The 15,393-nt window shown below is 42.8% G+C and overlaps 1 protein-coding gene and 1 non-coding gene across 2 annotated transcripts in view; both read left to right on the top strand.

Moving 5' to 3' along the window:
- Positions 1-15,393, top strand: part of SELENON (selenoprotein N) — a 47,685-nt gene that overhangs the window by 29,920 nt on the left and 2,372 nt on the right. The window contains exons 8-10 of the mRNA XM_060258335.1: positions 9,022-9,210; positions 10,978-11,083; positions 13,924-14,036. Of these exons, the coding sequence (XP_060114318.1) occupies positions 9,022-9,210; positions 10,978-11,083; positions 13,924-14,036 (408 nt within the window). The remainder of the gene's footprint in view (positions 1-9,021; positions 9,211-10,977; positions 11,084-13,923; positions 14,037-15,393) is intronic.
- TRNAL-GAG (transfer RNA leucine (anticodon GAG)) lies at positions 12,731-12,805 on the top strand. The gene has a single exon. It is a non-coding gene; the product is annotated as a tRNA-Leu (tRNA).

Genomic DNA, 15,393 nt, shown 5'->3' with positions numbered 1-15,393 from the left:
CTTGGTTACCTAGCAACTAGCTGATTCCCAGACATGCCATCCTCCTTCCAGATAAGCAACATTACAATTATATCAAAGGCATAGCAAGCGCAGCATAGCATTGAAGCACAGCCTAGCATTGTACAATTGAATAAACATGACAAGAGGAACAAGATGGAGTTACTCTTGACAGGAAGGACAGCAACTAGATGAGGGTTAGGGAGGAGGTGAAAAGAAAGCAACTTTAACTTTAAATGTATTCTCTAAGCCGCTGGCTTAGCTTGGAGAAGTGATTTAAAGAGACAAATGCTTTCTCCAAGGTGGCGGGGGCTTCCCGAGCCACGCAATATGTGTGAAAGAGCCACATGTGGTTCCCGAGCCACAGTTTGGCCACCCCTGGTCTAAATGTCTATAACCAAGCCTTTGCCTCAAGGGAAGGTTGGCCCAGGTTGGTCTGAATGGAGAGCTGTGGTGGCTACACTGTGAAGAAAGTTTAATAATTGTCGCAGAAAATATAAAAGCAAATGGTCCATGTTTTCATTTGCTGAGACAGTCCTTATGGGAACTCTACTAATGATAATACGAATGACTGTCAGGTTAAAGACCTGAACAGCACCTGGAACATAGTTTCCATCTCTTGCGCGGGGGTGGATTAATGTAGCACAGGTTTTTGCTTTTTTCCTTATCAGTGACTGATGTGACCCCCATTTTAGACTAGATGATAAAAGGATACCCAAATATGAAAACTCCTTCACTTGTTGGATTTGTTCCCCATTCAGCATCCATCTGAACACCAAAGGATTCTCTATTTTTTAGAGAAAACAACTGGTTTCATTTCATGGTAGTTTATTTTCAGGCCTTCTTTGTATCATTAAAATTTTCTCTGAATATTGTATTAATATTAAGATACATTTTTTAAATGATCTCTGCAGACCAGTTCTAATCCACTCATCTAATCATCAGCATAAAGCAGAACTGGAATACTGCAATTAGTCAAATGGGATGGATGGCAAAGCTCATTAAAGAAAGTTGAAAGATCACTCACATATAGGCTGAACAAAAACGAGGCCAAGAGGCAGCCCTGCTTAACACCTTTGTCAAGGTTAAATGGCTTAATCAGCTTGTTGCTGTAGCTACAGCAGACCTAAGCTGTAAGGCAGGGGTCCTCAAACTTTTTAAATAGGGGGCCAGTTCACTATCCCTCAGACTGTTGGAGGGCCGGACTGTTGTGGTGGCTGCCGTTACTGTACAAGGCCGCGGGCCATCAGTTCTCCGTCTTCTGCATCTCTCTCCCTTCCCCACACCACACACCCCAGCCTGGGAACTCACCTCACCTCGGTATCGCCTCACACTCTGTCTCTGCCGCCTCAGCCCAGTGCCGGAAGTGTGCATTGCTAACGCGAGTTTAGGTCGAACGTCACTTCCGGTCTGATTTTGCCATAACCCGGCGGGCCGCATAAATGTCCTCAGCGGGCCGCATCTGGCCCGCAGGCCGTAGTTTGAGGACCCCTGCTGTAAGGTCTGCATGAAGTTGCTGCATGAACCTTAGCAGCCTTTTATCAATCACGGTGTCTCACTGCTTTTCCCAGCGTCTTGTTCTAGGGATGGTATTGAAAGCCTCTTTCAAATCAATAAATCTTACGTAAAGGTTGCCATTTGTGAAATTAATGGATTTTCCTGTCAAATTATATAGAACTAGACAATGATCCATTGAACTGCCCCTCCTGAAGCCTGTCTGCTCATGGCCCTGTTCAAGCCAATCAGTTAAGGCATCTAGCAAATATAAAGAATATAGTTTGGCCAAGCAAGATAATAAGCTGATTGGATGATAACAGCTTGTGTCTGAGTGTTGATCATTCCTGAAGACTGAAACTATTGTTGTTTTCGGGATGATTTCAGACACATTAATTTGCAGAACAGATTTAATTTGAATAATGCTCCAGGGGCCTTCCCTGAGCAGAGGCAATGGATCAGGCCTTCAGCTTGAGAAAGGGTCATGTCAGGCTAGTCTGGAAGAGAGTCATCAGGTTCAGGTATCTCAGAAGCAAAAAAAATTCCCTAGGAATAGCAAACAAGTTTTTAAAATATGACTCCCAGACTTCTGAATGAATACAGAAGGGAATGCTGCCATGCATTCCAGTGCCCAAGTTAACAATTGCCCAAAATGCTGAGTTGTCATTAGTTTTTACAGCCAAAATTAAGCATCCCCAGTTCCTACATAAGCTCTCTTTCTTCTTATGCTTTATTAGATCTCTGCAGCATTAAGAGCCAAGAATTCCCTCCGAATAAGTATGGTATTATTGCTCTTTAGCTCTCTGTGTTTCCACTGTTACTTCACTTTTGATAAGCCTGCATTCCTGTCAAACCATGTACCAGAATTGTTGGGGGCCACAGTAGCCTCACAAAAGGAGTGCTATCCGGTGTAATTTTAGAGTCCAAGGGCTGGAAGAGAGAAAATAGCCTATGCAGGATAGAGAGAGAGCTTCTAGCTACGTTGGATTCAAGTGATGATCTCCTTAAAATAGCAGTTCTGCGAAGGCTGTCGTATCTTGAGCAGCATTTTCATTCCAGCAGATCCAAACATGGGGAGTTTTGGTTCTGGGATACAGTCTTGCCTGATTTCAGAGAGCTGAACATAAGGCATGTTCATACACTATAAAGTAGGGAGATGATCACTGCCCAAAAGGATGGAACTCCCAGGAAGCAAGTCAGTAAGCTGAGATCAGGAAAAACAATAAAATAATAACACTAGCTCTCTTGAGCCTACGGAGTTATAATCCCTGCTTAGATCAATTCTCTGATGGCCATTCAAAATTATTAAATTCCTTTGGATAGCAGAAGTGGCCAACCTCAAGCCACTGACTGACAAAAGTACCAGGGACTAAGGGAATTTGCATTGTTAGGGCCATACAGTTTTTGAATTAGATGATCATCGTCAGTCCCTAGTTTTGCACCAAAATTTCCCACTAGGAGGAATGAGTTTTTGGGGAAAACTCATTTTTGGGAGAGTTTTTGCTCTTAGTTTTATTAAATATTTCACCCAGTTATCATTCAATCCATGTGAAGTTGCAGGTGGCATATATATTGTAAATAAAATTATAGAATGGGAACCCAGTGTTAACTACTAAAACAAAATCCTGTGCTATAATAATTTCAGAATCATGAATGAGCAGTGCTATAGAAATCAGACATATTGGCCCTCCTTGGAGATGGCCCAAAGGTTCTTTTGATGCTCTCTGAAAGAAGGCTAAATAGTCCAGAAGATACCGTATATCTCCTCCACTGTCCTGATTTCCTGGATAAATGTAATATCGAAAGTGGATAAAAATGTCCTGGTGTCTTCACAAGTAACTTTGGAAGACTAGCCTGCCACATTCCAACATAACATTCTTTTGGAAGGAGGCAGTCAAGTTAAGAGCTGGGCAGTTCATTCAACACTGGGGTTAATAGGGTGAATTATGATGGTGGGTTCCATGGGAACAGGATAAGTTCAGGCTGTCTTTCTAGACAAGGCATATGTGAATAGCTCTTTATGTAATACAATTTAATGGGAGGAATTTTTAGCTGGGCAGGAATTCATTTCCTTCATAGAGTTACACTGGGGCTAGGTTTCCAATTTTAACAATTTGTTGTTAGAGTTCTTCTCTACAAGAATGAGGTGAACTGAACTACTCATACCATTTGCTTCCCTGGTAATCAGCTTAACATTTTCTTCAAGATTGTCTAGCCTGTCAATTATGTTAATCTGTTCCACTTTTGGCAGGACACAAAAGGACTGCAGTAAGATTGGAGTCTGCCTTTTCTAATGGCTCATCATTTAATCAGTTTGAAAATGTGGGAGGGTTTTTTTAGGATCGCAGGCAATTTCCTACTATTCATGACTGAATTCCTCATTGTTGTGATCAGACTTGAACATGATTAAAAAAAAACTGGGGAAGGATCAATTAAAGGTCATGTGCAATGCCTAGGGGTGATTTTATTCCCCTTTTTTGGTTGTAGGAGATTTGCCACAGGTTTCTTTTTTTTTTCTTTTTTGGGAATATTTTTGTATTTGTGTGTGTATGTCTGCACCTAGAAGTAGGTTTGCCAAGTCCAATTCAAGAAATATCTGGGGACTTTGGGGGTGGAGCCAGGAGACATTAGGGGTGGAGCCAAGATCAGGGCTGTGACAAGCATAATTGAACTCCAAAGGGAGTTCCGGCCATCACATTTAAAGGGACGGCACACCTTTTCGATTCCTTCCATAGGAAATAATGAAGGATAGGGGCACCTTCTTTAGGGGCTCATAGAATTAGACCCCCTGGTCCAAACCTTTTGAAACTTGGGGGGTAGTTTGGGGAGAGGCACTAGATGCTATGCTGAAAATTTGGTTCCTCTACCCCAAAAAACAGCCCCCCCAGAGCCCCAGATACCCATGGATCAATTCTCCATGATTTTCTATGGGAATAAATCTCCATAGGGAATAATAGTTCCCAGAAGACATTTCCCTCCCCTCCCCCGCTTTCTGATTACCCTGAAGCGGGGGGAGGGCCTCCAAACCGGGGGATCCCCTGCCCCCACCTGGGGATTGGCAACCCTACCTAGAAGTCATGTTGATCTTTGGTGACCGACCCCTACTGAGGGCCTAGAGGATATTCAGGGAGATGGCTAAATAATCCTGTCCCCATCTCCTGACTGGGTATTTCAAGGACAGTCTCCCATTCAAGTACTAACTACAGTTGACCCTGGTTAGCTTCCGAGATCTGACAAGATTGAGCTTGCCTGTGTTACCCAGCGAGGGTGCCACAGGTTTCTTAAAGCAGGGTCTCATGGGGAAAAGTAGTATTGGCACAGAAGGACAGGAAACCTCTTTTAGGGATAATTCCATATGAAGCAAACCACCATTGTTTGGAAATAATCAGAGTAGGAATACAGGGGGCATAGAACGTAAGCCGGTTTTCTCTTAACAGCACCAGGAAGGACCTAAAAAAAAATCAGATCAACATCTCTGAGAGGGCAATCAAGGACAGAAGCCAAATGCTCCTTAATGCTCCACTCTAATTCTCCCTCAAAAGGGGTGCATGAATAGTGATATTTTACAAGGTTCTAGCATCAGAGAGGTTCCTGTAAGCTTTCTAGGTGGTATTTCACAGCCTGTTTGCAAACCATTTTGAGTACAGGCTAGGTTCGAGAAAGAACTTGAGATGAAGTATGACCACCTCCACCCCCAACTTGGTAGAAAGGAATGGTACCAGGCACTGATTTTATGATAACTTTTCCGTCAGTCATTCAAAAATTTGGCCATTACAAAACAGAACACAAACACCAAAATTCCCAGATAAGATCTTAAAAGTTCCCTAGAAGGGCCAACCTCAGGAAGTTGCAATGTTCGATATCACTCATTATCAGATAACAGAAATATAATCTTTTTAGTTTCCAAATGTGCTTTTAAGGTGGTTAGTATCCCAGCCAGAAATTTGACTCTGGGTGCGTTGTAGAGTGGGCAAGATAGAATATAATGAGGAAAGTTCTCTTATCACAGATGAGCCACAAATGCAGAAACATTGTTCTGGTGGGGTGCAAGAATATCAGCTGGTTAACCAAGTTGTTTGCATAGTCTGAAAAGGAAGAGCCGTGAAGGACATTCTATTATTAAATCTGGAGATATTAACTAGGTATGATAGATAGATAGATAAATTTATTGTCATTGTTCTCAACAAAAGAGAGCAACGAAATGAGGTGCTCTTCCACAAACATACCAACACATCAAACACACATATTCATAAACTATTTAAATACATCTAAAACCATTTAAACCATTAAAACCATTTAAATCCATCTAAAACAGATAATCATTCATAAAACCATTAAAACCATTGGTTTAAATGGTTTTATGAATGATTATCTGTTTTAGATGGATTTTAGATAATCATTCATAAAACCATTTAAACCAATGGTTTTAATGGTTTTATGAATGATTATCTGTATGGGGATCTCAGATGATCAGATTATCTGTATGGGGATCTCAGATGATCAGATTTGATTATTAGTCTAAACCAGAGGGCTGCTTTAGATTATAGGACTAGAGAATGATCTAACAATGCATCTGGAATATATATCCAGTCCTTAAGTTGAGAATTGTCACTTTGGGCCCCTAGGAAATCATCAGGAATAGAGCAACTCCAGATAATATTGTTGAGGTATCCAGAATGCCTATGGTCTTATGATAGAAGGCGATTAAATGAATGGTAATTAAGAGAAGTATGGCAAGAGGATTTACTTTTTTTCCAATGTATTATTATGGCTAAGTGTACCTGTGCTCTTACGGAAGGGAGTCCTGTATCAGCCCTCATCAAGGCAGCAGAAGAGCCCCTAGGGAGAGCAAGAATTTGTCTTAGGAATTAATTCTGGATTACCTCCAGACTAGATAAAGCATTCTCATTCTACCCCCATACTTCAGCACCATACAAGAGATGTGGTAGAACCTTACTCTTAAATAATTTTAGTTCCGAATCTATCAAGCGTCCACCCTTTGTGTAAAAAAAGGTGGAGAATTGACCCAATAATCCTCAACACTGAGGATTTTACCAATCCCAAGTGGGCATTCCAATTCAGCATCTCCTTCAAGGTTAAAAAAGGTAAAGGTACACCACGATATTTAAAGGAGCTACATTGGCTGATTGGATTGCCTGCTATACTCCAGGAGAAGAATTTGGTCTTTTCCCTGAAGACCTTGATTTTAGTCTTTGCAATAACTCCTTCCTAGAGTCTCAGCACTTAGCAAAGTCTGAGAGGCTAGAACCTGAAGAGTGTCCTTTCAGGGCATAAGCCCTATTCCTCAGTGAGTTGGTCAGGAGAGAGCAATGTGGAATTAATTTGGGCAGCATAGGTTGGGGAGTGAGCAGCAGAACTGAAGAATTAGTTCATAGTTCATTTACCTCTGGAAAACAGTTGTTGTGTAAAGGTGAAAAACTATTGCTAATTTTTATAATATAGTCAAAGAAGGTACCCAGCTTTCTTTGTTAGCTGCAAGCCAACGAAAGTCAGAAGGGTGGTTTCATTTTGTTCATTCCAAAAGGAGGGGGGGGGGAGGGATTTTGTTTTTCAGTTTCTGCCACAAATTTCTTAATTTTTCCACGGAAAAAACTGGGAAAAGCTGAGGACCTTTTCATGCTATAAATTTTGAAGTAGAAAAACCTTGCCTGAAGTGATTTTTCTCATTCTGAAAGAAAATATTTCACAGGCTCTTCAGTTAGATAAGAACACTGTTAATATAGTTTAAAGGCCATGGTGGGAATATTCTTATAGGACCTCATGAGATCAATAGAAGAGAAACTAGACTTCTTAATACCGTTTTATTGCATTTGTTTTATTTGTTTGTTTGCTTGAACTTGTTGACTTCATTTGTTTTGATATTGGAGAAACAAGACTGAATTCTTTCCACTTGGTAATATTTCTCTTCTAGCATAACTATAAAATTGTAAAATATAATATGATGTTTTAAAAATAAAATACAGAGCAGTGTTCTGACCTTTCTGAAACGGTAACTCCTTATTGTTTAATTTTGTGACATATTCCCACCCCCAGTAGGAAAAAATATACTTGAAATTATACACACAGTCTTGAACAAAGCAAAATATTTGAAGGGAAGGATTACATTCAGTTCTTTGAGGATCAATAACATTAGGTAGTATTGTGTTTGAAATTATATATGCCAAACAAATAAGGTTCTTTTTTGCAGGAGAGGGTTGTCTCATCTCCCCCTTCCCACTGCAACTTTCTGTGCCCCCCTCCCACCCCATTCAACTGTAGATGCAACAGAAGTAGGTTACAGAGGATTTATTCTGAAAATGTAAAAGGGGGGGGGTGTTGAGCGGCACTTTTAAAAAATTAAAATTACTATTGTCTTGATAACATAGAGAAGCTTCCAGCATCCTTGTGGATATCTGATGACGTGCTGAGGTATTGTAAAACTTGGGTTGAAATCTCTGCTCTGAAGCATCAAGGTATGCAGTATTCTGGCCACAATCCCCTTTGAAGGCACTAACCAGCATCTTGAATTGAACCCTATGGTTGCTGCTCTCTGTTTTATTTAATGTCTCTAAGCAAAAGCATATGAAGGTAGCGTCTGCTGTGCCAGATCATTGGTCTGTCAAGGTCTTTACTGTGCATTCTGACAGCTGTGGTTCTCCAGGGCCTTAAGTGAAGGTCTTTCATATCCCCTCCTACTTGAGACTTTTACCTGGAGATTCCATGGACTGAACGAGGACATTCTGCATACAAAGTAGGTGCTGTCCTTCTGAGCCATGTCCCCTCCAGGAAGTTGCAGCCCCTCATTCCATCCTTACAGTTAAGCAGCAGGTCAAAGCTTAAAATCCAGTCTATGTCTATATCAGGGGTGGCTCTTTCACACATGTTATGTGATTCTCAAAGCCCCCACTGCCCCGTTGGCCAGCTTGGAGAAGGCATTTGTCTCTTTAAGTAATTTCTCCAAGCCAGCTGGCGGAGGATGCATTTGAAGTCAAAGTTGCTTTCTTTCCACCTCTCCCTCTCTCCCCCGCCCCCGGTCTATTTGCTTTCTTTCCACCTTTCTTTCAATCCTGCCTGCCTGCCTGTTCTCCAACATCTGATATTCATGCCTTGTGGCTCTGAAACATATGGTGTTTATTCTGTGTGACTCTTACGTTAAGCAAGTTTGGCTACCCCTGGTCTATATTAGCTATATCTACTATGTAGTGAACTAGGAAGCCATGGAAGTAAGCCAGCTAGAGAGCCATGCTAAGAGGATAGGTTTATCATTGGCTGTTAGCCATGACAGCTGAAGAAAGCCTATGAGTTCAGAGGCGGGATGCCTCTGATTGTCAGATGCTGGAAGAACAGTCTGCAGGGGAGGGATGTGGTCTGTGTGCAGACTTCCTTGTGCCATCTTACTACCTGCTGCTGGAAACAGGATGCTGGACTTGATGGCCCACTGGTGTGATCCTGCATAGCTGTCCTTACATTCCGGAGACTAGTGTGTTGTCAGGAGCACTGAAACAGTTCTATCTGTTTGTTGTCTCATAGATGGAGCTGGAGTCTTTGGGACCATCCATCCCTTCTGTTATCCATGACGAAAATGGGAATGTGATTAACAGCAGAGACCCTGAAGGGGAACCAATTCAGTTCATATTTGAAGAGATCAGCTGGCAGCAAGAAATAACTTGGGAAGAGGCAGCCCGCAAGCTGGAAGTTGCTATGTATCCATTTAAGAAAGTATGAGAACATCCCATGGTATTGGAGGAATGAGGTTAAATACATAGAGTTGAAATGTGTGAACAGCACGCCCCCCCCCCCCCCCTTCATGCCTTACCCTGGTTTAAATGACTCTTCAAGCCTGTTGTGTCAAGGAAGGCTCCTTGTGCTGGAGGAAAGCCCTGAGTGGGATTGGATCCTCAGGATGCGTCCTGGGTGGCTGAATTATTCTGTTAGTGCCCTGGTGTGGAAGAAGTAACACACTGGGCCTCCTAATTTTATGTGGAGACTGCAAGAATGACCATGTTTTTCCTCTTTGATATCGGTTAATATCGTTGCAGTGTTATCCAAGATGCAGTGTTCCTTAAAATAAGCATGTGGTCTGTCTTTTTGATATGTTGATGAAGAGGTTGTGTGAGGTCACCCCAGAACTTGGTGACAGAGCCCAGATCTCTCGGGCACAGCTGGAGCTTTAAGAGCCCTGTCATCCATCCTTCCCCTGTTGTGAGACCCTGGGGCCATTTTTCGAAACAGACAAGCACTAGAGGTGTTTCTAAGAACCCTCTTCAGGCAGAGGATACTGCAGTCTCAGAACAGTGCTTTCCTTATCAGCAGGAAACATGCAAGTCACATGTGGCTCAGCATCTAGGAACAAAGAGTGAATTTATAGCAAAAATTGTTGAGAGCAGTTAACGTTCCCCCTACTGGCAACTGGCAGTGTTGTTCCTGTCTAATCTATCAGCTGAGGATCAGGGGTAGAGGAGGAACCTGTGGAAAAACTATGCCATTTGGTGAAATTGTTAAGTGTCAGAGAGGTGGTTTGGAAAGGGGATTAGACAGATTCATGGAGGAGAAAGGGCCCATCGATGGCTATTTGCCATGGTGACTAAAGGAAGCCTCCATGTTCAGTTGCCAACCTCTGAGTGTCATCATTTGGAGGCAACTTCAGGGGAAGTTATTTGCCTTTATCCCCTGGGCTGTTGACCCTCCAGGGACACTATGTGAAGCAGGATGCTGGACTAGATCGAGAACTAGTCTGATCCAGCAGGACACTCTTTGTTTTCTTATGGCAGTCATTTTAAAAAGAAGATGGGTTTCTGTAAAGGGTCCTACATGTAAGAAGGGCCTTGCTAGACCAAATTCAGGCCCATCTAGCCTAGTAAACTGTTTCCAGACAGATGCCTTTGGAAAGCATACAGGAGCAGAGAACAGAGGCCAAAGCCTGTCCCAATAACAGATGTTGAGAACTATTGAACCTGGAGATTCTGTTTAGCCATGATGACTACAGTAGGCATTGACGGGCTTCTCTTCCTTGGTCCTTATCTAAAGCCATCTAAGCTAATGGCCATGACTGCCTCTGTGTTCTCTCTTCTATGCCTGTAATTAAGCCAAACTTTTTTGTAATGTGTGTCGGCATTGTAAAAGTCCAGCAATTTGGGTGTACTGTTCCCATGCGTCCCATTCTGCTTTCTAAAACTGGCTGACCAACTATCCATTTTTTAAAAATGATTGCACCAGCAATGTTAAAATTGACCCATTGGAAAATGCTCCTGTGGTTTGCTCAGACTGTGCGGACCACGCTAAGCTGTTTGGCTAATGGTTCCACATGTGTATGCAATATTCACATATTTTATGTACACATCTTCCCATGCTGGTACTCGCTCCAGGGAGCAAGGATCTATCAGGAGCTGCCTGCCGTGTGTACCCATCCCCTTAATACAAACAATGTGCAATTTTAGCAGAAATGTCTGTCTGACACATTTTCTGCCCTCGTTCTTCTGCTTTCAGGTTTCCTACTTTCCTTTTACCCAAGCTTTCGAAAGGGCAAAATCTGAGAGCAAACTTGTGCACTCCATACTGTTGTGGGGAGCGCTAGACGATCAGTCATGCTGAGGTGAGAGTTTGCTGTGCTGTATTTTACAGATCTCTGTATTTTCAGGGGTGGGAAGTGCCGTCGTGTTGCAGCTGACTTACGGTTACCCTTTGTAATGTAGTGAGTGGCGAGACGTGTTGGAGGCAACATGCTTTATTAGCAAGTACATCACAAGGCAAAAAACCACGCGGGCCGGGTCCCGATTATAAACATACCCCGGAACCACCCTCCGTCTGGCCAGGTCCAATCCTGGCCAGTTAAACTTCCCGCCACAGATCTTGATTGGCGGAGCGTATTTGCGAGCTATATCCGGGGACCAGTGGACTTCCACTGGTCACCTCCGTAGCGTTCTCTGTGTTGTAACTTCAGGACTGAATTGCAAGACACAACACCCTGGGGTTTCCAAGACAAGAGACAAATAGAGATGGTTTTTGCCGCTGCCTGCCTCTGTGTAGTGACCTTGAACTTTCTTGGTGGTCTCTCATCCAAGTACTAACCAGGGCTAACCCCACTTAGCTTCCAAGATCCAACCAGATCAGGTTAGCCTGAGTCATCCAAGCTGTATTTAGGGGGAGTTAAGAACCATAGCAGAGCCCGGCTGGATCAGGTCAAAAGCAGACCCAAGTCCAGCTTTCTTGTTTCTCTCAGTTGCTGATCAAATGTTTGCTGGAGTCTCAAAAGGTATGAATGGCCTTCTTCCAGAGTTGCAACTTGTATTCAGTATTCTACCTGGGGCTTGGAGTTTCTGTGTGGCTATTGTGTCTAAGGGCCTTATCATCCATAACTATCTGGGTTCCATTTTCCCCTCTTGAGAGAAGGAGATGCTTTAGTGGATCAACAAAGAAACTAATTTATGATTTGCCATACAAAACTAATACATAAAAATAGGCCCGCTGATTTTTTGGGCTATCTGAATGTTAGCTGTTTAAACATGCAATGCACATCCTCCATAAAGATGTTTTTCAGGTCTTTGCTATGAGAATGATATGAACATATGAAGCTGCCTTATACTGAATCAGACCCTCGGCCCATCAAAGTCAGTATTGTCTTCTCAGACTGGCAGTGGCTCTCCAGGGTCTCGAGCTGAGGTTTTTCACGCCTTTTTGCCTGAACCCTTTTTTGGAGATGCTGTGGATTGAACCTGGGACCTTCTGCTTCCCAAGCAGATGCTTTACCACTGAGCCACCGTCCCTCCCTAGAAAATAAAACTCCAATAAAATGATGCTGTATATTTGCTCCATGTTTCTGCTCCAGCTCACCAGTTTAAAGACTATAGCAATATTCCAACAACAACAAAAGCCCACTTTTTTTTTAAGGGGGGGGTTAGGCAGAAGGAAAAATGATGCCATTTTTGGTGAAGAAATCCACACCTTCCCATCTGTACTTTTCACAGACCCTCTTTGGGTACCACGCATCATACTCAGACAGGTTTCGAGAAATCCAGGGAAGTTAGTGGTCACACTGTGTTGCATGAAAGCACAGGGGTGGAGGATGAGAATGTAGGGAAAGAGTCCCATTCCATAGGGAGGGATGGTGGCTCAGTGGTAGAGCATCTGCTTGGGAAGCAGAAGGTCCCAGGTTCAATCCCTGGCATCTCCAAAAAAGGGTCCAGGCAAATAGGTGTGAAAAACCTCAGCTTGAGACCCTGGAGAGCCGCTGCCAGTCAGGGGAGGGACTGTGGCTCAGTGGTAGAGCATCTGCTTGAGAAGCAGAAGGTCCCAGGTTCGATCCCTGGCATCTCCAAAAAATGGTCCAGGCAAATAGGTGTGAAAAACCTCAGCTGGAGACCCTGGAGAGCCACTGCCAGTCTGAGAAGACAATACTGACTTTGATGGACCAAAGGTCTGATTCAGTATAAGGCAGCTTCCTATGTTCATTTGGAAGCAACCATAAGCAAAACAGAGATCCCTGCTCTGAAGTACTTATAATCTCACTTTAGGGGTGGGGGGCAGAGGAAATGACATGGGTCACACAAGCAAATGTGGTGTTTAAGGGGTGACTCTGAAGGCTTCATGGAAGAGGTAGGTTTTGAGCTGGGGTATGAAGGAAGAGAAGAGGTGATACCACATAGGTGCTCTAAGAGGGTACTGCAGGCACAATGCCAGGGGGAGAGAATGGGTGGAGCCTTTTGAGGGAGGCGGCAGGAAGTAATGGAGTTGCCTCTGCTGTCCTCAGCAGAATGACACTCTTCCAGTCCCACTGACTTCAACGGGCTTAGAAGAATATAACTCTGTTCAGGATTGCACTGTAGGAATCTCTCTTCCCCATCACGATTTTGTCCCAGTAGTGGACTGCCACCAAAAGTACTTTAAACACTTTGCATTTTAAAAGCATAAATTACAGACCTGTGGAGCCTCCGTTTGTCTTGGGGCATGCAAGGAAAGGAAAAGCAGCCTTTCTACCTCCACTTGGTTTCCTGCTTGAAACTGAGTGCCCTACTCTGTTGTTAGCATTTTAAAGGGGGGGGGGAAATGTTTGCATCTCCCCTAGCTTTTAGAATGCTAATAGCAACACTGAGTGGAAGAGAAAAGATTTAAAGTCCTAAAGCTACACTCCCAGAGACGAATTGAAGTTTGAGTCCTGAGATGCATTCAAGGGACCAGAGTTCCTTCACTCTGCTAGTCCTTTTTGGAGTCCTCAGCAAGCACACACTTCTCTCTGTGCCCACTGTCTGCTACAGCTATAGGCTCGGGTGCATGCTGAGAGTTTATATAGTAAATATTCTGCTAGACACTTGTCACAAACAGTGGATGGACAGTGACATTATAACCTATTAAAAGTTTACAAATTTGCTCTGAAATTGTCCCAGGTGCAAGTTTGTCCTGATCTTGCCCTCATCTTTCTTTTTTCTGTCTGGCCAGGTTCAGGGCGAACTCTCCGGGAGACCGTCCTGGAAAGTTCGCCCATCCTTGCTTTGCTGAATGTGAGTTTCATCAGTACCTGGTCATTGGTGAAGGAGTTAGAAGACTTACAGGTAAGTCATTGGGTTCTTTTGAATTCGGGGATAGTAGGAGGGTGCCGCTTGGACATGGGCATCAAAGCAAGCCCAGAATGACAAACCCATTAAGACTCCGGCAGCTTCTCTAGCAGGGTCTTTTCCAGAAGAAGAATATGCCGTCAAGTTGCAAACAACTCATGGTAACCCTTTCTTGGGGTGTTCCAGGCATGAGATAAGCAGAAGTGGTTTGCCATTGATTTCCTTCATATGCGTAGCAAGCTCCATCTTCTTTGGTGATCTCCATTCCAAGTACTGACTGAAGCCCCATGCCCAGACAAATTCAGGCCAAATTTGTCTTAGCGGAATGTTCCCCTTTCTAGATACTGTAAAAAAAAAAGGGGGGGGGGGACTAATGCTGGATTAAAGACTATTCAGTTAATTAACTAGGTAAGTAAACTTGATATAACCAAGAATGCCACATGAACAGCTTTTGTAAGATATTGAAAGGTGTGTGAGAGAGTTTAATAAACCAAAGTTTATTCTAGTGGATTATTGTAAGGGATTTCTTTAAAATCCCTTGTAGTAATCCACTAGAACCAAATTGACCTGGGAAAAAAAAATCAAATGCCTTCTCCAATTATAATGAGCTCCTACCAGTTAATCAACTTTAGAGGATTAATTTACCAATTAAAACGTGCAGCATTTAGGAATGGTTGAATTGTGTTTCCTTTTATTCTAGTCACGATGCAGTTTGAAAGATGATTCAGGGCTTATGTGGCTACATTATACTTAGAGAATTACTTGACTCTTGACTTTGGAGTAATAACTGACCAAGGAGGAGTTTTAAAAATGTGACGCCCCACCCCCCTTAAACTGTGTTACTTCATACTCTCATGGTGTCTCTTGCAGACATAGTAGGTAGACTGTTCTGTAGTGTTTCATCCCATTGTATTCTTTTTGTTTGCGTTGATAGTTTCATTAAAAGGGCAACGTGGTCAATTTCAATTCAAGCAGATGAAACGCTGACGATATTAGATATTTTGGTATTTAATACCTGCATTTGATAGCACAACAGCTATTGATATGACAATTGACATAAGGAGGAAGTTTAACCTTTTTTTTTTTTTACATCATACCTCCTAGAGATTTTGAAGCATTGCATTATTCCAAAGAATAAAAACTATTTCATACATTTTTACACTGAAGTAATCGTTTAATTCAGGGGTGGCCAAACTTGCTTAACATAAGAGCCACATAGAATAAAATGTTAGAGGTTTGAGAGCCACAAGGCATGAACTTCAGAGGTTTGAGAGCCACAAGTAAGTAAAGTAAAGTAAAGTAAATTTATTTTTGTATCCCGCCTTCCCCCGCCAAAGGCAGGCTCAGGGCGGCT

This window comes from Heteronotia binoei, chromosome 17, assembly GCF_032191835.1.
Source record: "Heteronotia binoei isolate CCM8104 ecotype False Entrance Well chromosome 17, APGP_CSIRO_Hbin_v1, whole genome shotgun sequence".
NCBI lineage: Eukaryota > Metazoa > Chordata > Lepidosauria > Squamata > Gekkonidae > Heteronotia > Heteronotia binoei.
The sequence above is the reverse complement of the archived record's forward strand: the minus strand, read 5'-3'. Positions and strand labels throughout refer to the sequence as shown.